At 39.6% G+C, this 27,992-nt stretch overlaps 2 protein-coding genes across 6 annotated transcripts in view; both read right to left on the reverse strand.

Moving 5' to 3' along the window:
• The window catches only part of LOC311256378 (muscleblind-like protein 1), a 153,869-nt gene that overhangs the window by 120,164 nt on the left and 5,713 nt on the right, over positions 1–27,992 (reverse strand). The window lies entirely within an intron of this gene.
• Positions 1,629–12,648, reverse strand: aadac (arylacetamide deacetylase). Its single transcript, XM_084351376.1, has 5 exons — positions 10,486–12,648; positions 8,843–9,071; positions 8,211–8,280; positions 6,724–6,895; positions 1,629–4,291 (listed from the first exon to the last, which is right to left on the reverse strand). Exons 1-5 carry the CDS (start codon positions 10,624–10,626, stop codon positions 3,665–3,667), a joined length of 1,239 nt encoding a protein of 412 aa, XP_084207502.1. The 5' UTR covers positions 10,627–12,648; the 3' UTR covers positions 1,629–3,664.

Here is a 27,992-nt window from a genome sequence, read left to right on the forward strand (position 1 = left end):
ACTGTTTCTTTATTAAAGTATTTATTCTAAGCAGTAATAATTTTGTGGTGATATATCAGTGATTAAATGAGTTATCAACATTAGTCTAACATTCAAAGTTGGTGAAGACATTAAAGTCTAACTTGTCTGGCTACGGCTTCAAATCTTTCATTGTTTGACCTTTAAAAATGACATGATTTTATTTTCAAGCTTGATCTATAACATCAGTGTTTCTCAGTAAAACCTGAGAGAAAATCATGTCTACACAAGGTGCAAATTTACAGGAAGGAACAGTGTGTGCCTGCTTACTCATGCTTACTCGCATTCCTGCTGTGAGCACAGTAAGTAATTGTGCACTTTCCATACTGTATGTAAGTATAATCCGCGCAAAACCACTAGACATTATGAACAGTTTCCAGGAATCATCTGCCATAATCCATTTCACGTTACTGTTATTAGCCCTCTCTAGCAGTTCAGGGATTTGGGAACAGTTCTACCATTTCATGTACAGAGGGATAAATAAGTGCATATGCTCATGGAGTACCAGCACACACACACCTGCACACAAGGTTAGCTCACAGAAGAATATGACCAACATAATGTAGCACATAAATAGATCTCTCTACACCCAGGAGGCGTGGAGTGTTTTGTTTAATGTGTCCTGATGAACGAGGTTGACCTATTTGAATCATCCTTTTGTATAAATCGTTTGTTCGCACTCATGCATCATCCTCTTTGCTATCCAGAGGGGAAAAACACAGCTTGTCTTTTTAGTTCAACCTCTTGGATTGAACATGTGTAGGTGTGTTTAGTGGTAGATTTGTCGATCAACTGTACTCTCTCGCTCAGCAGTATGAACCCTCAACAGATTCAACAGGCACTGCTTTACCTACAGTAAAGGGTGCCAAGTGGATTTGGTGTGTCTGAGTCAGTTTACTCTGAATGTCCTTCTCGTTGTCCTTTTCACTTTTAAAACATGAAGTATACTTGTCAACATCATGTAACAGGTAATGGCCCTGACAGATGCTTTTTGGCCAAATGAGTATGTTGAATCTGCGACGGACCCTGTAGGTGAGAGATATCTCTCTGATTGGCTGTTCAGCAAAGGTAAATTAGTGCTTAAGAAGAAATATGGAAAAAAAGTGATCGCCCCTCGAGCCTGTCACCTCAGTATCCTTTGGTTATTATTTCATGTAGTTTTCCCTCATTTTCTACCATCTTATCACGCATATTCTCTATTAAAGATGAGAAAATTAGTGGGAGTGGTTTGAAAATGATATACAAACACTGCTTTATCATAATGATTCGTCCAGAGATTTCCAGTTTTCCTTACTGAATGAGAAATACAGACTACCGCCTTATAGGTCCGACATGGAGAGTTATTTCCTCTCATGCCGGTCCAGAAGGTACGAGCTAGTTGGCAATCAGCTGAAGTTTGTTCAAGTGCAGTTGTTTGGCTGAGACACAGGCAACAAGAGGCGACATAACAGTCAGCCTCCGCTGCCGCTTTGATGTCTGTTTGGCGTGTCAGGGCCCTAACATGATGTTGACAGATACGTCTATTTTAGTATGTGGTCTTTACACCATATGTGACTGCATGCACACCCACACCCACACCCACACACACACACACAGAAGTACAACTGATCAGTAGTTAAAGGTCAAGTCAATTTATTGACAGATGACATTCAAATTAAAAATGATGCCAATCATAAGTTCTCCAGGAGGAAATCCAAAACAAAAATAAAAGTAGTCATATTTACAATTGAGAATGTAGCAGTGCTTAAGCAAATGACAAAAAACAGCTGTAAAGCCGTCACTTGTTGAAGAAGTTACATACTTTTGTGTATTTCCCTAGTGACAATGAGAAATTGATACAAAAAAATGCATATGAGACACTCAAACAAAGACATGCCTTGATTTTTAGCTTTTTTTGAACAGTAAAGCTTAAAGAACCACGAGACATTAAAGAACAGAGACATTTATAGAAAGGATTAGTTTTGGGTAACATTTCCACCTCCCTGTTATCTTTTAGATGGTCATCCCATGTGCAGAGAAGTCACTGGGTGATGTCACCCACAGATAAAAAGATAAGAGGGAGGGACAACTGAATGGTTTCAAGCCATCTCATATGATTGCTGGGCCTCAGGGGAAAATAAGTGCAACCTCATTTCCTCAAAATGTTGTCGGAGCAGAAGTTCAGGGGCTAAAAGTTGACAGGATTAAAAAAGTGCAGTTTACCACAGACCACAGAATTGGATGCAGCCTTAGTGCCAGCCTCCTGTCTGCACAAAATTCCATATTACAAATTTCATCATGAAACTAGCACTTGGTCTGGCACTGGCAACTTCATCTAACAGCAGCACAGCAGCCTTCGTGCCATTGCTTTCTTGTATTATTCATTACAAAAAGGCAGGTTTATATTGGGAACTATGCTAGCTTGATGGTCAAATGTATGATTCAATGAGTATTATTCTTAATTCCATATGACTGTACTTGGCTTAACCATACATAAAGCTTTACTAACTACAATAAAATCATGCTTGAACAAGGAAGCAAACACACAACCCTATAAATCTTATTATCAGGAACTCTCGAGATGCTGAGACGTGTGGTGTGATGTAAAGTTTAAGGCAAATAAAGTGTTGCCCCAAATTCTTTCTCGGACATTATCTCTCTCTTTGCCATATTGCTACATCACACTCAGCTAAGCTCAATCACAAAAAATGCGTATATGTATGGTGTGAAGAATGCCTCGAGGTATGCACATTGTTACATGATCATTACTTATAAATACCAATATTTTGTCTGGAATGTCACTCATCACTTTTAACTGTGTGTTAAAAGCAAACAAGAATTTGTTTTATACTATGTGGAAAATCAGACTAGATGTGCAAAGATGTTTTCCTGATGAAGACATTCACGCAAATCAAGCCATTTACTCACCAGCAAGGATCTGCCTGTGTTTTACATTTGTATTGGTTACGCAGCTGAGGGATAGTTCTTTACTTGTGAAAAACAAACCACTTGCCAATCTCTGATGCAACGTCAGGAACACAGGAGTTTCACATATCGAAACAATCTTAGGTTTTGATATCAGCTGCACTCAGTGATAAATGTTAACTTTGGCCAAACTGAATATAATTTTTGGCTATTGTGAAAATCCTTTCCAACTTTGCAGAGCTTAATACAATATTCTTAAAAACCTCAAATGGAATAGTTCAGATTCTCTAGTGGGATGATCAGATCAGGTAGCAGTCCAAGACTGAGCAGCACCACGCGGGGCCAGCTGCCACCTGCACACACGCCGACCTTTGATATATTTCCAAGTTGATTTTTCCCTTCAGCTCTCTCGGGGTACTATTATGTCTGTCAGACGGTGAACACAGTACTACCATTGTACCAGACCGATTGTGTCATCCGTATTGTGTTTCACTCAAACCATGTGAAAAAATATGACCTATTCTTTCAAAATCCTGTTTGCTACTTATGTCAGATATCTAATGTGGTGAAATACATGAGTTGAAAAAGAAGAAGTTATTTCTCAACATATTTACAGGAAATATTATGACCAAAAGAAAAAGAAAGAAAAACAAAACGTTGAACACCAGAAGGGAAAACTATGCACCTACTCAAACACTGGTGCATTGTGTGGAAGAACTGGAATGATGATAGTCAAGAATTTTTACAAGTTTTCCTTGAGCCATTTGATATAGTTCTCTGTCATGCGATCTGCAATCAGGAAGTCGGTTGGCCACAAGGTGAACATCAGCGCTCCATGAAATCCTGTGTCATAGTGTTCATGCGTCACCTTGACACCAGCAGCACGGAGCCGTGTGACATACATGATCCCGTCATCTCGAAGAACATCATACTCACATGTCAGAACGTAGGCCTTGGGCAGAGAGTGTAAGGCCGTGTCCGGAACCAGCAGGGGCGATGCCCTCGGGTCAGCAAAAGATCGAGATGGTCCATCCATCCCAACTGCCTGCCCTCCAACTCCTTGCACCACAGCAGGAGCACTATAGTTGTATTTTCTATGATATGTTTCTGGCAGAAAGGCGCTCCAGTTGACAAACTTTAGCAGGCTGGATGATTCAGGGTTGTTGTGGGTGTTTGCCATCATGGCTCTGAAAAGGGCCTTGTCGCTGGTGAAGTACTCACTCCAAAAACGCACCATGAGGGTGCGGGGCAAAATGGGCATGTCCTGATTCTGTTGATAGGAAGGAGTGTTGAGGTCCAAAGCCTGCAGCACAGGGTAGAGGAGTGCTTGGGCCTTCAAGTGAACCTGCCGACCAGGCTCCTTTTGTAACTGTGAAGAGAGACAGAGAGACATTTAAAGAAAATTGAATTGGATTAAAAATTGAATTTGAACTGAAACTTTTTAGAAACAAACAAGCATCAACTGATCACATGTACGAGTCACGGCCGTATACAAGAAGAAACAAACAAACAAGCATCAACTGATCACATGTACGAGTCACGGCCGTATACAAGAAGAAACAAACAAACAAGCATCAACTGATCACATGTACGAGTCACGGCCGTATACAAGAATATCTGCATAACCCCCGGTGTTCTGTATTTGTCTGTCTCACTGAACTGTTGACAAGTCTTCTGTAAAATCAAAGCCATGAATTATGGTGACATATGGATACAGTAAGAGAACTGGATTGGTATGACAGCACGCATGTTTAACAAATCATAACTTGCTCGACCAGAACATACACCAATCAGCCATGACATTAAAACCACCTGCTTTATAGTCTGGAAGTTCCTCTTGTGCCACCAGAAATGCTCTGTTTCATCAAACATGGACAGAAGACCTCTAGTGGTGTCCTGTGGTGTCTCACAATGGGATGTTGGCAGTGAGGTCCAGTGGGTGTCCCACAGATGCTCAATCAGATTGGGATCTGGGGAATTTGGCGGGCAGGTCGACTCATTTGGCTCTTTGACATGTTCCTGGGGTCATTCCCGAGCAGTTTTTGTGGGGGGGGGCGGGGGCACTGCCATTGGGCAATGCCAATACCATGATGTTGTATACTTGGGTGGGTGTCAAGTGGCATCCACACAAATGCCAGGATCTAAGGTTTCCCTGCAGAACATTGCATTGTACTGGATGATAAATGTTATTTTCGTCATCTGTTAGTGGTTTTAATGTTGTGGCTGATCGGTAGGCCAGAATAAGCATTTAGGAATATTGATACTGATTGTCCGGTCATTATGAAAACAAAAGAATAATGTAGTGGGTATTTAAAACAAAATATAAATGAACGGCAGATTACCTTTATTTGGGTAAGAAAGAGAACAAAACATGGTAATATGAGAGCAATCAAACCTTTTTTTACTGCCACTTCACTAACAAATCAAACAGGGTATGTCTAATCCGTGAACTACTGCGATTATGCAGCATGCTCCCCTGCACCAGAGGCCGCAGAAAACTGAGCCAACAAACATTTCCTTGGGTTCTCTACGTGCCTGAGAGCTCATTTGGCTGACTTTCTGGGGAATCTGACAAATGGGAGGAAAGGCATACAGCACATTTTTGGGGGACAGCCATGTCCCATTAGAGTGGATTATCATGGAGTCACCCTCATGACAGTGCAAAGCAGTAAGTACACTGGGTTATTTCCTTGAAGTAAACAAATCCCTATCTACCAGCCTGATGCCTGACTCATCATGTCAGTGTTGTCTACTAATAGGGTGCCAAGGGACATAATGTCTACTTCAGAATCTTGTAGACCAGCTGAGTGAAGCACTTTGAAGGATCAGCTACCCTCCATGGTGCAACACTAGAAGTCTCCATGGCTTTGAACAGGGATGTTGAATGCCAAAGAGGTAATGCACCTGTTGGCTTGGATTTGGTGCTTTTCTTTGAGTTGATTCCAAACCTCTACTGTGTTAGGCACCGTGTCAACTCGACTGTGTGCAACCAGGCCCACCACCCAGAAAGGGCAAGAGGATTGAGGTCATCTAGGTGAAATAAAGGAATTATACACATTAACGTCTTTGCAAACCCACTTATGGGTAACTACGGCTGGAACACGTCAACTTTATAGCTTGGTACAATAACCTGATTTCTTTTTTATAGTGGGATTTTTTGGATTTCTCCTTTTCCCAACTGGTAAATGGACGATCTACTTACGCTACAGCTGGTGTCTTTGCTGTGCTTTTTGTCAGATCCTCTGCACAGGCTAAGTTGTTTACAGTTTCATTTATTGAGGGTGCCACATTGTCAAGCAGCCCTTCACCTTTAATGAAGACTCTCAACTGACTCTATAATCCTGACCAAGCCTTTATCGCCTACTCTAGCACTGCAAATTTCCCAGAATTAACCATCTTAATCATATGTTCTAAGAATACACACATTTTTCTGAGAACAGTGTGGTTACTGTGGTTTTGACACTCGTGGCTGCTGGTCACTTGTTTGCTCTACTTACTCTAAGTGAGTTTGTATCAGAGAAATCAGCTCAAACTGAAAGTAGTTACCTGCTAAACCATTTAGATCCGTAAGATAATATTATACAATGTAGGCCATTACATAGTGGGTCACTATTTGTCACCTTAAACCCAGCACAGAACACATGTTCTTATAGTTCAGAGTAATAAATACTATTATCTACTACTACTTTATCTAAACTGGCTCATTAACCTTGTCTCACATCATTTATTCATACAGTTCTTTTCCCGTATGTGAACCAGAAAAATAGAGCTGGCAGTAGAAAGAAAAAATAGATGCAGTACCTGCTGGGAGACAGCAGCTGCCAGGTTCCCCCCTGCACTATCCCCAGCCACAGCAATGCGACCTGGGTCCACAGAGTACTGGGCCAGCACCCCCTTCTGGAGGAAATGTTTGACCACACGGTATACGTCCTCATATGGGACAGGGAAGTGGTGAGCAGGGGCAAGACGGTACCTGAAAAAGCAGAAAGGTGCAGATTAAAGCCAAGAGAATAAATAAACATGAGCTTTGAAGGCCATGTGCACAGTTAACATATTGAGCCAGGGATAATAAACAGGATGATATGACATTTAGGGGATAGCAGGAGACAAACTGAAGTGTAAATACCAACTGAAAAGCTGTAATGACAAAGTGTAATTGTAATGTAAGATTTAGGACTGTGGTAATTATTTTAATAGGTTTGTTAACACAACCACAAACAGTAGTTTTAAAGTTTAGCTTTCTCATTTCATTTGGCAGTGTTTGGGAGAAGAAATAAGTAAATAAATTAATGATGCAGCTGCTCAACCAGGGTATAATTGATTAGAACAAACTTTAGAGACATAATAGGCAAAATTAAGAGAATGACAAGTAATCTTAACACTCATTAACTGATATTGATTTTGTGTAAATTTGGCAGATTTATCTAAATGACTCGTCTTTATTTGGATTTTGATTCAAAAATCCTCACAAATATATCTTCTATCATAGATGCAAAATAAAAGAAATTGTGTTGAAATCCACAGATAACTTAAACTTAAAATTAGCTCTGGTTAATGGCAAGAAAGTTTCAGTTGCATGTCAAAAATGTGTTGTAATATTCAATGTTTTACTAAACAATTGATACGAACTTCCACTGACCTATGCCCTTTTGGTGTTATAAGTGTTTCGATCTAGAAGCCAAATGTTACACATGGCTGACTTTGAGATTGGGAAATGCTGGAATTACTCATTGAACCTTTAACAAATTGCAGACAGGAATTCGGATGAGGCAGATAAGGCAATCCCCCCACACTAACATACTGATCTACTCTCCCTCCCACAGTCAAATGCTGTATGTCAACAAGAACATTAGTATGAATAAGCTAAATTGTCGATAAATGCTGAAAAACTGTGAGTTAGTAGGGCACTGGCAAAATGAAAGTTACAGCACTAAGAGCTGGATGTGCCAAAGAACAACAGTAAGTGAAGCTGTGGAACAGGGAAAAAGCCTTGCCAGACCCAAATGAAAACCTGTTAGCTTCACTCTACTGCATCCTTACTTTCATCTAGCTTGTGATTAATGAAGGAGGACAGGCACATACAACAACAGAAAATTGTGTGAGAGACAAAGAGAAAGAGTGGGGGAAACAGAAGGACTTCACTTTCAGCAATGTAGAAGAAAAGAGGAAATGTTGAGTGAAATAATGATGTTTATGAATTAAATATGCCTCTCCCTAGAACGCCCAGCAGTTTGTGCAGTATATCACAGCAGCTGAATTTAAGTGTACATAAAATATGAAAAACTTACTCTACAGAAAGAACCACTGCATCGAGCTCAGTGACCATTTTTCTGGCCAGGAGATCATATGGACTCATCCCTGCAGAGAGGAAGCAGACACAGATCAGAACAGAGATACTAAAAAACACAAATCACCACAATGACATGGTAGGTAACACTGCAGTAACAGAGATGAACCCACCATCTAGCCCAACAGTACTTACTGGTGAGATTCGTGTTTCTGTAATTGTTACAGCCGTTCAACAGATTGCAAGAACAGCATGAGATGTGTCAAACTCTGTGTCATGTCATTACATCTCGGATTAGCTCCGAGGTTCCCACTGCTCCAGCAGACGGTGTGTTATTTTGTCAGGAAACTGAAAGCTTGGTGGCTTTTGTTTGATAGTTTGTTCATTATTTATGATCCTGTCATAATAACTGTCATAGGGAGTCTATATAAAGCTGGAAAGTAATTTGGCGCATCAATCAAATAGTGAATTTTCAAAGTATTTTCTCATCGTAATGGTAGAATTACTGTGTGATGAACACATTACAAAAAATGTGTATTACCCATCTATCAATCTTTCTATCAACCCTTAAAGCCATCAAAGTGCCATATTCCTGTGTGATACAGGAGTCGACAGGCCCACCCATCAACTTACTGGAACTCCCCAGACACCATCCTCCACCGTGGAGGTATATGACAGCTCTCCTGAGCTCAGTGTCACCGCCCCGCTGCTTTGGCTGGTACAGCACCACCTCCACTCCATCAAACTTCTCCTCTGTCACTTTGACATGCTCGTCAGACACTGGCACTACCCTTTCAGCCAGAGTAATGAAGTACATTACTCCCATGTAGTCCTTCAGCCCCAGTAATTCACTGAAGTCTGCCTGGAAAGCAAAAAAGAGCATGAGATATAGAGAGAAAGTACTGAATTTCGTATTGTTCATCAAACCTGCACCAATATATTGCCTATTTTACATAGACAAGATACAAGTACCGCCAGTTTATCCTACGTAAAGCTCATAACATTCAGAACAGAAAGCACTAAGAAGTCAAACTATGTAGTCAATAACAGAAAGAGAGGGAGTGGTCATGTGAATGCTTCCTTGTATAATGTCAACAGCACCCCCTTACGTTATTTGTTTTGAGAGGTCATAACTAAATGATTAGTAATAAAAGCATGACTCATGTATTTATAACTTGCAAGATAGGTAGTGGTGGCTGGCACGAGGCTAATCAGCTGATGCTCTTCTGTTTCCCTAACAAACTCATAACAGAGACATACATTTGAAGCTCAATGTGGTATCAGGGACTCATATCAGACTGAAGGAAAGAAAAAACTGGAGCATTCTCTCTGTTTCAATAAATAAAACTAATTACAAATAGAAAACCCCAAACAGAACCACTTCCAATAAAAATGCATTCTCTTCAGAATTTGACTTGTAAAAACATTGAATATTTGGTTTGAGAGAAAAAGACATATATCAAAGTCTGCAGTACATTCCCCAAGACTAAGGTCTGATTAAAAATATAAAACACTTATTATAATGACACCTTTATTGGGCAATGAATATTTGAAGAGAATGGCTGTGTGCCTGGTCCTGGGGAATACATTTGGCTATATAATTCAACACTACAGGCTCAAATAAAAGGTTTGAATATGTGATGCATTAGATGTTACAAAATATTAATGAGATTTACTTTTTTAAAGTTATTTTTCATGCTGAAATGTTTCTGTTTCCCTTATAAAAAAGAAATGACCCTTTAAAACTTAACCCTATGCTCTCAACAGCCTGTTTTAAATGTTGCCTCAAACTACTGCAGCACCTACTATCTACTTGAGTATTTTGCTCTTTAAATGGTGACAAAGGTGTGGCAAAACAAAGCCACCACTGATTTTCATACTACTGTTACAACCATGTGTGCATAACCGGATGTGTTGTGTTTTAAACCTATAAAGAGCTGCACCAGTCATTAACAAGTGCAGTTTCCTTAATAGGGTCTATTATTAGAACAGGTGAGCAGGGCTATACAACACATGGATTAGCATCTGATATAATCTGGTGTAACCAGCATGTATATCTACATCAGCAAAATACAATAAAGGTTTACCCTGCCACCTTAAGGCAGGACAATTATGCATGTATGTCATCTGATATACGGTTAATCATGTATTTAACTGTCATAAGAAATACATGTGCGTCCATAGCTTATTCTGTAAGGATTTATTTCCAATGCAATGCTCAGAACAGCAGACCAAAGGTAGCAGGACAGTCTGAGAGAATACAGTGATTTTCTTACCAGGTGGCTGAGACTTCTGAAGAAAGAGTTGGTCAGCATGAGTTTCCATCTCTCCTCAATCTCCTCCGGAATGGGCTCGTAAATGTAATAAGCGGTAAAAGAGCAGGCAGCGACGAATAAAATGATGCTTCCCAGCCTCATTTTACGACGTGCGTTCCCGGCAACTGACTACGGGGTGCGAAACACAAACAGACTGTTATCTGCGCTCGTTAACAAGTCGCCCCGGTGCGCCGCACAAAGCGTTTTACGCTCGGAATTAATTTTGGATCCGGACCAGCTAAATGTGACAGCACGTGTTTGGTGTCATTTGATGGTTATCGGCGTGCATGTTCGGAGCTTTTCTTCGCTGCTCGTGCGCGTTCCGTAATGCATGTCCGTCTCGTGGAGCCCGGAGAATTAATTTAGGTGTCGGTGATAGGGAGACAGGAGCGCGCGCTCTGTGCGCTACTCACGAGGCAGAACCGTCCCACCTTGGCCCGCACCGCAAATTCCTCAGGTGCCTCTTGAGCGTGCACGACTAAACTTTGTGCCAAGATGCAACTGATGCAAAAACGCCACAGTGACTCATGCATTCAACTGTGCAGATTTTTTTTTTCCTTTACCTTGACTGATGCAAACACATTTTAAAAGTCAGAAATATAACGCTTATATAGCGTTATAAAGAAATCACTATAAATAGTTTTTTTCTTTAAGGGAAAGTCACCCCCAGATTCCTGCAGCTGCTGCACAAAAGTGTCAGCTGAGCGCAGCAGCACACAGAATGACTGTAGTGCAGCTCAACTGCTATGGTTGCAAGGCAGCCCAGGCTAATTATATTATTGGTGACAGAGCCAGATGAGATGTCTAGTTTCCTGGCAGGACCGACTGTCAACGCAATATGACTCTCTCACACGCACTCACGTTTTGAAAAGGCTCTGCACGAGGAACTGATTTAGTGCTGCGGCAGTTTGACCGAAAACTTGGAAGTTCAGGAGAGACCCAGTACATGAGGTTGCTTTGATTTTGTTTGGCTTTTATGCCCACCTCTTCAGTCATGAAAACATTAACACACAGGTGCCAGTGTGGTGTTATTTAGAGCAGAATGAAGCCTCACAGGAGGCAGCTTAGGCCACTAAGTACTGATAAACCACATCCATATCAAGGTTTTCAAAAAGAAAAGAGTCTTATCAGAATGTATACACGTGCAGTATTCTCATATGACAGGTTGAGGACAATGTATTCAGAGATTTATTTTGGTGCAGACTACTTTATTCTAGGCTTGCCCCCAATTCTGTCAAACAGCATAAAGGACGAGTGTAAGTTTGCCCTCAAACAAGAACGTGAGTAAAATCCCTAACCTAAAATGTATGTGTTGTACAGTAGTGGGATTTATCTGCAGCCTTCACCTCAGAAACCTACACCACATGCCTCCACGTGACTCTGCATTGACCTCGGTGTTATGACCTTTTCAAAGTTTCTCTAAGTCAAGTTGGAATTTGTAATTGGCCTGTGTTTAGGGGCTGGCAGTGTCTCCTTCCATCAGCCGTCAAACTCTATTGAGATGCAATCTGCAGGATCCAGAGGGTGACGGAGGCTTGGTGAAAGCCTCTGTGAGACTGATCACTGCTGAGCGGTGGAATACTAAATCTCTTCTCTGAATACAAAATCACACTTCAGACACTCCGGGATTCTCCCTGGAATTCCCTCCCTCCTTTTCGCCTCCAACCACCGGCCTCCACTCAGCTTCTAACAGAGACCACCTCAGTTGGTTTCGTAAATCTTTCATGGAGCTCTCTTCACTCTGCGCGTCTTGTCAGTGGGGAAGACGGGTGTCAGAGGGTGCGTGGGTGGGGATGTTGTCTTCATCTACGTAGAGCCATGCTGTGCTGTGCTCTGCCACGTGGCTGCCCAACACCCTGCTGCGTGTGGGGGTAGCTCAAGCAGATGTGAAGTTAACTGAAGACTTAAACAAGGAGTTTGAGTGCTGAAGTACAACTGCGTGTGAATGTGTGTGAATGTGTGTGAATGTGTGTTCATGCGTTACAGTGTGTGTGCTTGGCCACGTAAGCCCGTGCACATGCTCACATGTGAATGTGTGTGCGCATACGGACAGGTCACGTTTCATTCCTCTGTGTGTGCACATTCTTGAGTTTAACATCGACAGAGGCACATCAAATTCTTATAATTAAGAAATCCAATCCAGACCTCCACTGCCTGTGATGAGTACGAGCGGCAAACTTTGTAACTTTTTAATTTGCAGGGCCCCTGCTGAGGCCATGAGGATGGGCTGCATGACAAAAGGCCTCTGAAAGCACTTCATTCTGAGCTCAGGCTGCAATGTGGAAGACACATTTCTTAAGAAAATAATGAGAAAACTTCAGCAAACTAATATCAAGGACTGGGTGATATGACCTAAAAATAATATCACAACATTTTTTGGCCATATCGCAATACACAATATATACCTCGATTTGTGAAATCTCCTCAAAAACACTTCATAAATGTCAAAAATCAATTCGCAATATTATTTACCAAATAGGCCCTACTTCAATATTTTAGCAATGACTATTGGTTCTTTCACAAAATACTAACGCAATGAGATTTCTGATAAATAATCATAAGCAATGTGGATATAATGACTAAGTGAACTGGTAAGTTCAGAAAATTGCATCACTTTACTGAAATGTAGTCTTTAAAACCAGCGAAAGACAACACTTATCATGATATAACAATATCCCAAATCTAAGACACTATATACAGTAGTGTCATATCCTAATAACAACATATATTGTATATATTGCCCATCCCTATCAGACATGTTTTTCATTTACACAGTTTTTCAATACATTAGTATAGTATAGTATAGTATACCTCTGCCTGCAAAACCCTTCTTCAACAAATTACCAACTTCCTCCTGTTTAAAACCCACTGTTAGGGGTTCATTTCTGTCTGACATTATCCCATATTACAGCAGAAATAAGTCACACACAGAAATAAATATTCATAAATACTGATATATTTAACCCAAAGCATATGCTAAACTCTCTCACCAGCATTTTCTGCTGATTTTCTCAAATCAAAACATTATTCTGCTTCATCCTTACCCAGTGAAACATTCTACCACTCTCGCAGTTGGAAAGAGCCCATGTGACACATTCAGCTGCTTTACTTCTTCAAGTAATATATTTGGAAATGCAGGATCTCCTCTCACTGGCTCTAATCAAAGTGCACCTCGCTGGGCAAACGAACTTGGCACTTAGATCTTTTCATTAAAGCATTTTACAAATCTCAAAGCGTTTAATGCTCTTAGTTATATTCATCCACAAAAAGGCCACAGAGGGCCAAGTTAGAGCCAACGCTTTAATTCTTAGAAGTTCCATTATTAGTTAAATGCTTAACATACATGTATTTATTTTTATCTGATGTTGGTAACATGTTTTTGTTAAACACTCATCCTCTTGAATAGGCAGGATTGTGTCACCCTTTTTATTGACTTATCTGAGGCTTTTGTCAATCAATCAATGTCAATCAGTAAATTCTCCTGAAACAACTGGAGTCTTTTGGATTTGAAGAAAAATGTTGTAATTGCTTTGGAAATGATCTCAGTGCTAGAACAGAAGCTGTCGTGGCTGATAGCTACTAGTTAACGTTGCGCGATATTGAAAATAAAACTCACATTGCGATATCTTGGTTTTCTGCGATATATATTACAATATGAGAAAGACAGAAGTCTTCACCAGACAACTTGAGTAAAGCCAAAGAAGATTTTCATTGATATCCCATTACTACTACTACTATATCAATCAATAAGAACAATGATAATAATTTTTAAAAATATGTTTACCAAACCCAACAAAATAGCAATGCCAGAGACGTCAGACTTAGTAAAAGAGTGATCAGAGCAGATAGTAGGAGTTCACTTTCCCAGAATCTACGGCTGTATGTGTGAGACACAAAATGGCTCACTACATTATGTATTATAATGTACTTAATGTTTATACATTAAAGACATTGTACTTGGGTCCATCAATAATAACAGTAATACATAAAACAGTCAAATGCGTCATATGTGGGCAATATCCCTGAATAGCAGGGTTTTGGCACAAGCAACAACAGCGACAAGAAATAGAAAATGTTTTTTCCATCTCATCTATTCAGCTAAACAGACAACAATTCAGCTATTAACTTGTCATGCAGTGTATTTATTTACAGTAATCCAGTGTGGCTAAAAAGGGTAAACCGGCTGGCTTTCATTTCAAGCTGTAGGCCAGAAACAGAGCCGCAACCTGTCCACTTGTAATTATAAGCCTGGCAGGTTGCCCTGTGCTGTTGGTCCATCATCTTGTCACTTATCCAACCAAAATACTGTGCAATCATGCATTTCGAAATTAGTCCATGTTGTCCAGGACCCCAGGAAGACTACACTCACATCTATGTGCTACTAAAGGGGATCTTAAATAAACATAAACATGTTGTCTGCGCTTGTTTTTCCCTGTTTTGATTTCATACCAAGTTTGTACCGCTGAGAAAACAATCAACGACTGAATAAACTGAGATATAAATATAACAAATTAAATAGCAAAGATACTTGCTAAATGATGGAAAATCTAACAACATACACTAACAGCTTGCAACAGTTACCATTATCAGTAATGAAAAACATATTTTCTAAGAGGTAATACAATTGTCCTTGATTACCTCTAGTAATGAAGTGTTTCTCACTCTGAGACAAAGCTCCACCACATCAGACAATGAAGTTGTATTATTGTATCAGGGTGGTGTCAACCACTGCAACCATAAAGCATGGGATTTTCAAGTGCAAATGACAAAGACTTATTGCAGCATGCTGTTACATAGTGTTCCCTTGTGGGCCAACACTTTCATTATGTACTTGGCTGAAAGATGAGCTATCTATTCTTTGAGGTGGTTAGATTAGCCCGCGAAAGGCTTGTTTGTATAATTTACTGAAAGGGATTAAGGACAGTATTTGGCAAGGGAATGAAACAAGATATTACTGTAAATCAGCAATTGACCTTTTAGCCACTGGATCTAAGGGAATTGGGCAATCACATGGACAGCACATTCTATCAATGGAAGGGAAGCAACAAGTTACAGTTTGAATATTCTCTGTTGTTGCAGTATCCTTCTTTTGAAGCAGCATATGAACATTTATGTTTTTATCAATATTTAATATTCAATTTTTTCTTATCAATTGTGAACAAACTCATGGAAAGAGTGAAACCAACAATGAATTTATCCTACAAATAGCCCTTTACTGCTGTCCAAATATAAATTAGCCACAAGTTGTTCCCATTTGTCCCGCCAGTTTCACAACAAAATAAAATATTTTCGTGCTTCCCGCTGTAAATGCCAGTGCTCACACACATGCGCGGACACGCACTTCAACATTCCTGGCTGCACCCGAGACACCAAGGCAATTTGGTGTCTCAGATGCAGCTAAGGCAATTTGAGGACACAACAATGTTGCCTTAGTGTCTTGGGTCATGTCGTTGAGGTAATTGTCGTTAACTAATGTTACAGTGTCCTCTGCAGTTATCCACCAGTCCAAACACAAGTTTAATATCATCAAGGTACAACAGATAATGTTACTGCCGAAGTTAACATCAATCTAATGTTAGCTGTAACTGGTTGACATGTTCCTTTATTACAATAAACATGGGCAGTATGTTCAGTAAAATCTCTGTGACCCATCCTGTTTCTGGAAAAAATCACCACCACATAAAATGTGTTTTAATACAATGGCTAAAATTAGTCAACAAATGTTGTTTATTCCAGTTTGACTAACTCTGCTTAAAGAGGTCATACTATTCTTTTTGGGTTTTTGCATTTCCTTTATTGTGTAATGTTTTTTTTTTTGTGCATGTAAAAGGTCTGCAAAGTAAAAAAGTCCACGCCAAAGGGAGTTACTCTCTCCCACAGAAAACACTGCTCCTGCACTGCCTGAAACGGCTGATTTGGAGTCGAGCCTTTACCTTCTTAAGTTATGTGCGGCACTATGTAACAGGCACTATATAAATATGTATTTTTATGTATTTATTATAAAATATATACGGCTGTACTGCAGCCATGCTTACCAGCTGTAGTGGCGTTGTTTTGGATCACACTACCTTGCTCGCACGACTTGCCCTACTCTGCCTCTGATTGGCTACATCCTGCCCATTTAGTAATGCACATGTGCAACTCTCATCAAAGATTGAACAGAGGCAAGATGTCTCACTCCGTAGCTAAAACTGTTTGTCTAAACAAAATGTTTTATGAAAATTTAAGTATGTAAACCTATTCTACTAGGACCCCAAATAAAAGTATGAATCTGAAAATTTGCATACTATGACCTCTTTAAAACTTACTGGGCCAGTTAATTTAGGAAAATGCTAAACCTCTTTTTTTAAATAAACCTATATATCTATAAATCATGTAATACATTCCGAGGGAATGAATGTACTTGGGGCTGATTGCCACAGTGTGAGAACAAAACCTGTATGGAGAGACAAACACAATTTTGGTTTTGGTGGTTTCAGAGTTTTTTTCTGACAATGAACCAAAACAATATAGTTCTGCAAGCCTTATCCTTTAAAGTGCTGACAGATCCTAAAACCAGCCCAACCACCATTTGACATAACAGATGATTTGTTGAATATATTTGATGAATATATTTGATTTATATCTCATAACAAACACCACACAACAACTATTCCAACATATGAAATCCCCTGGTGAAAATACTTACAAAAAATGCTCAAACGGCCTCAACATTTAGATAAGAGCATGTGACACAACAAAGACATGTATTCTTGAAGGTCACTTAATCCTTTGGCTCAAATACAGTAGGTACAATTGCTTCCCATTTGTAATTTCCTATTTTTTTAGCATTCTTACCTGCTAAACAAATGAGGAAGACATATTGTATGAAATTTTACTATGAGTGTAAGCATGCTACTCTGTATGACTTTGGTTTTCATCAGCAATCACCATCAGATCTTCCCTACGTGACTAGTATCCAAAGCAGCAGTAAGAATCTTGAGGTTTATTATTTCCACACAGTGCCTCATGATCATTGGTCTGGGTGTAGCAAACAGCAGTGGATAAGCTCTTTATCAGTAGTCGCCTATGTAACACTTTTGTCATAAGGAATGTTGGCCTCTCACCCCATTCCACGTGAATTTCCTCTTTGTTATCACCAGACACAAGGATACCACAAGGCATTTGCATTACGTTTCACACAGACAAGACAACTCATTCAGAATAAGACTGAAGGAATGATGTTCAAGGTTTTCCAGCATCGTGTCTAAGAATTTACAGTGGTTTATTTGACCCTGACTTTAATTTGAGAAATGTAAAACGCTTTTGGGGATCTTTACATGAACTTGAGACACGTTCAGACATTAGCAACTCTGTAATTAAGCACAGCAGTGGTTTAAAGTACAGGTTCAAGTCAGCATGCTTAGATGCTGACAATGACCATGAGAATCTGTTCCAAATTTATGAAAATGTTTTCAATAGTTCCAGAAACATTTAACTCAAAACCACAAAGCACTAGAGGAAAAGTCAAGAGATCACCAAAGCTTTGTTTAATTTTGGACCAATGTGGTGGACCGACAATGCCGTCCAAAGCCAAGCCGCTAGCATAGCTGGGATGCCAAAGCCATTTTATGTTTTAGTAATGGTGACGGACTTGTACATTGTTGCATCTTACCTTGACTTGATCCCTGTAAATCCTTTATAACCTTCCTGAAAACTCAGCTTGCAATTGTGCAAAATTCTGTTTGCAGGCTTAAACAAGACAAATGTATCCACCACAGCACCTCAGGAGGTCTCACGCTCACAAGTTTTGTTGATTGTTTTTATTCAGAGAACTGGTGACAAAACAAAGTTACACTGGCGCCTTGGAAACTGTGTTTTCCATTTATTTTTTCTTCCGCCAGCAAATTCCTGCTTTAAGAGCCAACCCTAAAAGAAATTTTTACAAGAATTCCAACCGAGGGACTATTAAATCTTACTCTTCTGTCACTTTACTAATTTCCTTTCATCTTCTCCCTTGCATGATATATTTTTGTATTAACCTTAAAAAAATGGGATCCATGCTTGCAAAATTGCAATATAAACAAAAAACATTTAATTATTACTCCAAAATACAGTGGGGTCCAAAGGTCTAGGACCACCAGTCAAGGTACAGTATTTCTATTTTGCATCTGTTTTACATGTAATTAAATTTTTTTCTCTAAAATGGGTAATATCAGCTTAACAATTTGAGTGAAAATTGAATCTGTACTGGCAAGGACTTCGCAGATTTGTGCTAAACCTGCTGACTCATGTCATCCAAGCATGATTTGACAGTGATCCACAAAGCTTCTGGTGATGTCACAGAATGATTGGCTTTCTCAATCTTCAAGTGGCCCCATAAATGTTCAGGTCAGGTGACTGATGGGGAAAGTCTCTCACAGTCAAGACTCCTTGGTCTTCTTTGGTCTTCAAGTAGTTCTCGCAAAGCTTAGAGGTGTGTTTGCACTCATTTTGCTGCTGTAGTATGAATCCTTCTCCACAAAGCTGCAAACCACAGAGTGGAGCATGTGTCTGAAGAATTGAGTGGTTCTTCTCCTTTGTCAGATCAATTCTGTGCAGGTGTCCAACATTTACTTTTTGAATCCTTAAACTTTCGGATTATTTCCAGCTTTACCCGACAGTATTAAAGATTTCCAATATGGACTCAGACTTTTGGACCCCGTTGTATATCTTTTTCATTTTCAACAGGATATTTCAACAGATGTCCACTGATTGCAACAGTATGCCATTATGCAGAAATGATCAATTTCCTAAGTAGGACACAGTTTTACAACACCTACTGTACACTCAATTTACAAGTTACTGACTTTTTGTCACAATGCTGTTTTTCATTTGTTTTTATCCAAAAATGGAAACAAAAAAAAGGTTAATGTCATGCAGCCATCAGTAAGACAGACTATAAATTAAAATAGTATTTAAAACGTCATGTTATGTAAAAGGAAAACAACAGACAGCTGCGGTGCACTACAGCTAACTTTTAAGTACATTGCATGTTGAAGTAAGTGAAGTCCATCAGTAGTTATTAAACTCTACTCTCTACCAGCAGATGGTGCTATGACCTAAATCAATGACAAAGACTTGCATCTCAGCTCCTTCACAACAGTGGTTGTCAGGTCAAAAGCCTGCACTTCCTAAATGTTAACTACTTTGAAGCAAACACTAATAACCATGTTATGGCTGCATGATAATTAATTGTTCACACTTTTCCAGATGGGCATTATAAGCCTGGGATGATGAAACAAAATGTCTCAACTGGTGCAGAAACCAAGACAACCACAAAATCATCATCAACAGTGACAGTAAACAAGCTTCTTTGTGCTGGTCATTGGGTAAGAAGAGGGATACTAGTTGCCATGCCTACTGCATGGGGCACGTTCACTGTTCTTGAGCACAGAATGCATTATTTAACGTTTCAACTTATCATACTTGCATAAAATATGTCCAGAAACTATACATCCAGCCTCCAAAGTGCAGATTGCTCTAAAGACCTTAACAGATTTAACACACAGGGTGCTCCCTTCACTGTCCTTGATACTCCAATAGTGATGCAGGCTGGGTGAACAAGGTCACCCAGCGGCAGGACAAGTCATTCCACAACATCTGTCCATAAATTGATGCTGTTTATCTCCAGTATCTAATTCCAAAAATCATTATGAAATGGCAGAATAAATTATATGATTTTCACTCCATCCATTTATAAGACTTAAAGGTGCTATTTGTAAGAAAAGTTGATTTTTGACAGGTTGGGAATAGTCAAAAATCAACTTTTCTTACAAATAGGACCTTTAACAATTTATGGAGCCTCTACATTAGTACACTTACTGGTGAGATTTTATATTTTACACACACATACACACACACGCCCACACACACACCGACAAAATCACATGAATCGAATTATTTTTTGATCATTCATTTGATCATTGATTCTCTGATTATTAGTATCACCATCAATTTCCCCAATGACGAAACACAAGCACTCTACTCTACAACCAAAAATTTTGGACAAGTTAGTTAGGATAACATTTCCTTCCTGATCAACAAGAATACAGAAATGTAAAAGGAAATACTGTTGTGATTTGTAAACATTCCACTATCACAATGTTCACAGTATCAGTGACTCCACAGTTGTACATGTCCTTCCTTATTTCCCCAGTTTATCCAGACTTCCTGGTCTGCAGCCTCCCTCTCTTTACAACGACCGCTCAAGGTCCCTAAGGTTGCATGGCGTGTTGCTTTGCTGACACCTAGAGGTGAAAGGTCAGATGTGTCCAAACACTATTGCTTATGTCTGAATCACAGTTGACCCAGTGACACACAGACTGGTCATCACTAATGACTAAGACATGCCGTGCGACACATAGTTTTCTGATTCAGCTTTAAAAGTTCACTTGCTGTGTACTCAGTAGCTGGACTTCCACATTCTGGTTCTCTGTTGGAGTTGAGGAGATGGAAAAACCAGTCATGATACTGGAGAGCTGAGACTAATCAGATCAGACACACCTACTTGTGTAGTTATTGATGGAATAGTCACTCCTGAGCTTGTTAATTTTGCTGCTATTGTCAGCTTATTTTCATTTTCTTTAAATAATACATTTCAGAGATTTGACTCTGGTGGCAGAGTGCTGTATATTGTATATATGGTGCAAAAACGTAACTATGCAATTTAATAGCTCCAAGATTTCCAGCCTGAGCGAGAACATTTAAATGTGCTATAGTAATGCCCCACGGCCATCGAGGGCTTCTTTGAGTCAACTAGCTCATACAAGCCACAACAGGGGAATACGAGTGATTTAGAGAATCACTCTCTTGAGACAAGCTGCCATCTTTCCCTGCTCGCAGCACATGGAAAGAAAAACTAGACACATTCCACCCCAGAACACACTGAACAACCTTTCCTGCTCTCTGTTATTTAAATGGGCCCATAATTTAGAAAATTAACATCATGATACAATGAAGAAGACTTGAAACAAGAGACTGAGACATATTCAAATACAATCAATCTCCTTTTTGAAGCCAGTGCTGGTCATAAGAAAGAATTTCAAACTCAGTCACGCCATCCATTTTTTACACAGTCAATGACTCCTCTTCAGACTGTGTGGTTGCTTTCACAATCCTTGATCTCTTAAGCAGTGGGCTCCTTGAAGCTCAAGGCTCAGGAGGTTAAGCATATCCAATATTTTAAGCCAAAACATGATGCAACCTCCGTACAGGTCTTACTGACGCCCCTGAGACTGCTCTGATGAGAATAGTTGTTCTCAAACTCACAGGTTGTTTTTTCTTTTTTTTTTCCTTTTAATAATCTACAACACAAGCCCTGTAGTAGGTTGGGTGTGGTATATTATTCACTTCCCATCATCTGAAATGGCCCCCAAACTGATAATAAGTCAAGAAAATGGTGATTTTGTCCTTTTCACAAGGGTGGAAACATGGAAGCTTGCCTTTGCTGTTCTTTGCTGTCTTTTGTGTCACTTCCTGATTGAACAATGCAGCACTGTGACTTGCGGCCTCATCAACTGAAAACCAGATACCGTTTAAATGTTCAGTCAGAAATACGGTCAGACTCGTTTCTTCCTGTTTTAGACATCTGTGACTTTTTAAATTTAGAGGTTTCTGGTTGAGTGATAATAAGACTTGTAAAGCACTCAGATTTGTTCCTGTGACGGAGAACTTGGATCGCACTGAGGACACAAAGAAACTGGAAGACCTACTGGGTCTGACTGAGATCGCTGAGCCACATGTTTGATGGAGCCTTGGCATCATCTGAGACACTGTGAGCTCATTACATTGACTGTGGGTGGATGATTTAATTCACAGGTCCCTCATACACGGATGATATTTTAGCGGTGTAATGTGGGAATTTTGAACTAAGTCAGCACTAAATTAACATTACAAATGTATTTCTATGAACTGTATTAAAGCTCTAATCATGAATTATTCAGCTATTTTTGTTATCTTAAATTTATAAGTCACAATATTTTGAGATATACACTAAACTTCCCAAATTTCATGTTTCCAGCTCACTGTCATCTAAATAATTTATTTCGTTTTTACAGCTAGATGCGACTGATAGAATTTCACTAAAAGTTTAAAAGATGGGAGCTGTAAGTAGGTCACTCAAGAACTCATCCATTGGAAAAACAATAATCATAAATCCCCTGAATGTTGAATAACATAAAAATATTTCAGCTGCCTGATAGACAGACTTTCTCAGTATTATTTGGTTGTTATCGTGTTGAAGCAATTGTTTCAATTGCTTAAGTAGTGAGAGCTGTGTCTAACTCTATGATTCGCAAGGTTTTATCTAGTTTTCTGAAAGCAGGGACTCAAATCTAACTTGCGACATTTTGGAAAGGACAGGTAAATTACTGGGGACTGCTCATTTTTCCAACAGCCTATTGGTCCACAAGCCAAATAGTGAGAAAAGTGTCCCATTGGATTGAAAGCCCTTTCTTACGACAGCTGTTATTCCAAAAAAACAAACTCCATTTGCTCCATAGGCCTGTTGTTCAAAAGTGGAAACAAGAGGAATATTTACACAGGATGCAGAATATGTCATTGATTAGAAGTCAGTGAGTTGAGTCTTTTCTCCAAAACTAAACTGATACAACCGATACAACTTGATGACATCGGTTGTCACATGCTTTGGAAGCATGCGGTTACTGAACTCTTTGTCTTGTAAGTCCTCACAATACAGTGCCACTTATCACAATACAATCCTGCCATTCTCCTCTGTCGCCTGCTGCATTAGTTTGCACACATCATGTTTGCATGTCTACTGCATAAAAAATGTATAGGATTACATTCCTGGAATCCATTCTACGCTTTGTGCTACAAGAAAGATGAGTCGAATAACTTCTGTCATTAAAGCCAGCAATTTATGTTGGTCAGGAAGTGCACATCTTTCTTGTTATTCCATTAGCACTGAAATGATTTATAGCAATCTACTTCTTGCCAAACATTTTTAAACTTAATATGCACCCTGTTGTACTTTTTTAATTATTTGGATTTACTTCAATAAATTTTGTGAATTCTCTTACATGTCTGTCAAATTCTGACACATTTCAGACATGGCCTTAATTTTAGACAACTGAGAAAGTGATAACTGTTTTTCATTAATGACATTCATCTTCAATGATTTAACTCACACATGTGTATTCAATGTGGTGCTTTTATGTGTATGTGCAGATGAAAGAGAGTAGGACATACAGGATTACTGGCCAGATTTTGATGTCCTCTAATGACTCTAATGGAATGCACTGTTTTTATTGGGGCCATTTGGGCCCAAAGGTTCACTAGGCATGGAAATAAATTGCTATTAAAAAAAAAAAAGGTAGCACGGGATATTTTGTTTTCACGGCCCTGGGTCACCCAGCCCATGTTCTGGAGCATTAGATCAAAAACATATGCTGTCATGTTTTCTTCGTGTTTGTTCAAGGAGGCCTATAGCTGTAACCTCCAGATCAGTGGGGGTTGCAGCCACTAGACATGACAGGAAGTTCGAGGCACAGCCCAGGGCTTGGTGCTTCTGTACATCGGAATCACTCAGGCCTAACAAGAAGAAGCAGGCAATGTGCACCACTGAGTCCTGCTACACCAGCCAGATCACAAGCGTGTGACATCTTCCTTGCTCTACTTTCCAAATATGTGACCTATTTCTTTTAATTCACACTGACAGCAGAAAGTTAAAACATGTTCTCCTCTATCTCCAGAAGTACAACCAGTACTATCTCCATCTAAAAAAGTGAACGAAATTAAAATTATGCTTTTAGATATCGGTGCAATCTATTAATTATTCTTTCTTGCCTCAAGATAATAATAAAACTAGATGACATTATTAAGTAATGCTACACGACAACTGCTCACTTATAATGAAAATGAAATGTTACAGCTAAACTTGAGATTTTAACATTGCAGTGATGTTTTTGTCAGTAGATTTGCCACTGGTCTCTCTGAATGTCTCTCAGAGAGCGAGTTTCAGTTTTAGTCATCTTTGCACAATTACACCACAGCTACAAAACCAGCACACAACATTGGCACGCTATGTATACAACCGTGTGACCAATAGGCAAGCAACCTGGTGCACCAGACTGGTTGCAAGCATTCAATCCACAGTAAAGGGCAGGGTGTGCGAAAATGTCCATGGCACCATGGTAACCTAATCACTGCAATCAGAGGGATAAACAAAGCAGTAAACACATGAGTTTACAAGTCTCTAGAATGACACCATGTATTCCTGGCAAGTTTACACATACCAGAATGAGGTCAGACATTCACATGCACTAACATGCTTCTGCACACAACTGCACGTCAGCCGATGGCCACATACATAAAAGACACATTCAAATATAACAGGCCTCTTCACACATCTCCATCTTCGACATCAAAACAATTACAGTGAGGACGTGAGGGCAAAAACAACTGTCAGAAACCAAGATAAAGTAAAGTAGGGGAATGGAAAATATCCAAGAGTTGCTGATCTGTTTTCTTCTTTATAAAAAAATCTTGCAGTTCATCAGAAACTGACTCACAAGTTCCAGGCAGCAGTAAAGGAGAGATGCATGAAAAAAGAAGAGCTGAACAGAGGGGGAAAATAACAAATGGTTTACTACGAGAGCAGCTCCAGGAGTCTCATCTATGCACTCACTTCATGGTATCCTGCTGTGTAGGTTGAGCATTATAGGCGGGAGTATTATTTATGAGCTGAATCGAAAGACAACGTGCACAGGTCAACGTGAATGTGCCAAAAAATACATGCAGAGCAGGGGGTGCATTACAGCTTAGGTCTTAAATGGGTGCTTATGTTCAACAATATTGAACACGAGTTATAAACCCCCCCCCCCTTTGTTTATCCATGATCACAGGTTAATTGTGCACATGCACAACACAGCTGAATCTGAGAAGAGATGTATTATGGTTGTCATTTACACTCTAACTGTGACAAATGAAGCAAATGTGTCTCACAACATCATTCATAATGTGTGACAGATCCAAGCCTTCTTGTCCTACGTGTACTATCTAATGATGCATTTAACAAGCCTGGATTATCTAGCTTTGACAAATACTTGGCCTTTCTGACTCAGATGGCCCTTAAAGATGCTCCAAAACGAAGGCCAGTCAGTGTGAAATGGCTGGGCAGCATTCAATACCAGTAACCAATATATCAGAGTCAAACTCACAAAAAATGACAAATCTTTGGCACTTATAATAGTTGCGATATAATACGCTGACTATGTATCTCAGGTTTACAAGTATAAATAACACAGGCCTGACACCACGGAGGACAAATTGTTGGTTTAGCAATGCATACCAGGAAAGAAAAGTATTGTTTACATCTTTATGTGTTGTTCAAAGCAGCGAGCTGAATACATGAGAGACAAGAGAATGGCCTCAGTAGAGATATTATCACAAGGTGCAAGCTGACAAACCGCAATATTATCAGTAAAGTCAGCCAGCAGTAATAAACCTTTTGACTGCTAAAAGTGGAACTAATTAAAAACAGCTATGCGAGTTACAGATATTGTGTATCACAGCTGCACATAATATATTTCAGATCAGTACATTTCCATTTAACCATCGGCTTTTAATCTCATGAGTAAACACCATCATCGGCAGATTGTGCCAGTCTTCTCCAGAATTTAATCAACATTTTCCATTTTTATTCTCCATTGCTTTAACAGCAACAACAAACACATGCCAGGACAGATAAATACACATATGTACACGCATACTATGTGTACACACATGCAAACTGTAATTAATGACTGACTGCTGCTTCCAGTCCACGCTGCAGACTCAGTGCCAGAGTCAGGAGGAGTTGGGTTAGGGGTGTTAGAAACATGAAAGAGTTCAGCAGAGCTTAGTAGAGCAGTCTCCAACTTTTTTCACCCCCACACTGTGCAGCAAAAGCCTGTTGAATCCTGGACAATGAAAAGATGTGGCCAACTGAAGCCAATGATGAATTCAAACAGAGCCAAACAGAGTTTTGCCAAGGCCATATACAACATGAGAGGAGAGGGAACGGAGTGCGAAATAAATTACTTTTGTCGTTCTCACTCGAGTTTTTCTGACCTCTGTTCTTGTGTATATTCATAAGGCCAAAATCCAAACATCTGGTTTTGTTTTGTCGTAGTCTTGAAGACTAAAATACTTACTGGCCCTCAACCTCTCACATTACAGTCATTACAATGAGCGCATCCTGCTGATCTCAGAGCTGGAAAACAAAGATCCATCATAAACTCATCAAGCAGTCCACTCAGAATCTCAAGCATTTGCTCGCTATCAGCATCCTCCACGTAGCCAGAACTCTTTTCACTATCACTGTGATTTACATGTTTGCTGACAGAGATGACGGTCAGTGACATGACTGTAAATCAGCGATGACTAGGTCAATGCCAAACAGCCAATGTGGATTTTTGAGGGCTCCAAAAGCTTTTTGTGGTAAAAATATCACCAAATACCAAACTCTAACTATGGCTCAGAAAAGCCTTCAGTAAGACGTAAGCTGTAAAAGTGTATCATGACCAAGTACCTAGGGCCCAATTCCACGAATCCCTGATATACGAGTCCATGATAAAAAAAAATGATTCCGACAATAAATAAAAATGAAAAAAGGTAAGTCATACTGTAAGCCTGCAATGATGTATTTAGTAATGAGGGAAATGATATGTGTAAAGAAGCCTGGAGATACTGGCAGATCAATCAAGCAAACAAAGTTCTTTTGGAAATGAACTTGTTGTCACGTATCCAAAATAAAAATAGACTGTTTAGCCCCTCAAGCGACGGGATGTGTTTGACGCTTCAAAGCCTACTTCACTTGAACGTTTCTGGCCGACAGTCAGCGGCTAAAACACACACAGAGAAAGTGCGTGCATGTGCATGAGGACATAGCACTTCCATATCTATCCTCACATGTGTATAAAACACAAATACATGTGATCATCCATACAAGCAAACACACATTCACAGGGGGAATAAGAATGTGTTAACTGTTGTGGACTATTTCTGTCAGTGGATGTCATGTTTCTTAAAACTCCAGGAGGTGTCACAGCACGTTCATCCACAAACACATATGAGGTCTTGGTACTCAGGGTGGTAAGAAGTTGATAAATGTTAACCTTAGACTCAAAGGTAAACAAAACTGTAGCCCTCAGCATTACAATTCATAACACAGGGATGAAAAACTGCAGTAACTTCCATATTGATTGACAGGGGTTATGACAAATTGACAACACTAGACCGCAATATATCTTTACTGTAATTATATATGTGGATTAATGCTACTCGGGCCATTAATATACATCACATTTTAACAAAATGCAGTAAATTAGCCCTGATTTTCAAATGTCCACAACAAACTATGTTTTTTAACAAGAACTGATGCATCTGGCACATGTCTCAGTTTGATGTAGTAGTGGAAGTTATTCAAACAAAGTGAGGCATTAAAT

The sequence above is a fragment of the Pagrus pagrus genome (genome assembly GCF_965226575.1).
Source record: "Pagrus pagrus genome assembly, chromosome: 4".
Lineage (NCBI taxonomy): Eukaryota > Metazoa > Chordata > Actinopteri > Spariformes > Sparidae > Pagrus > Pagrus pagrus.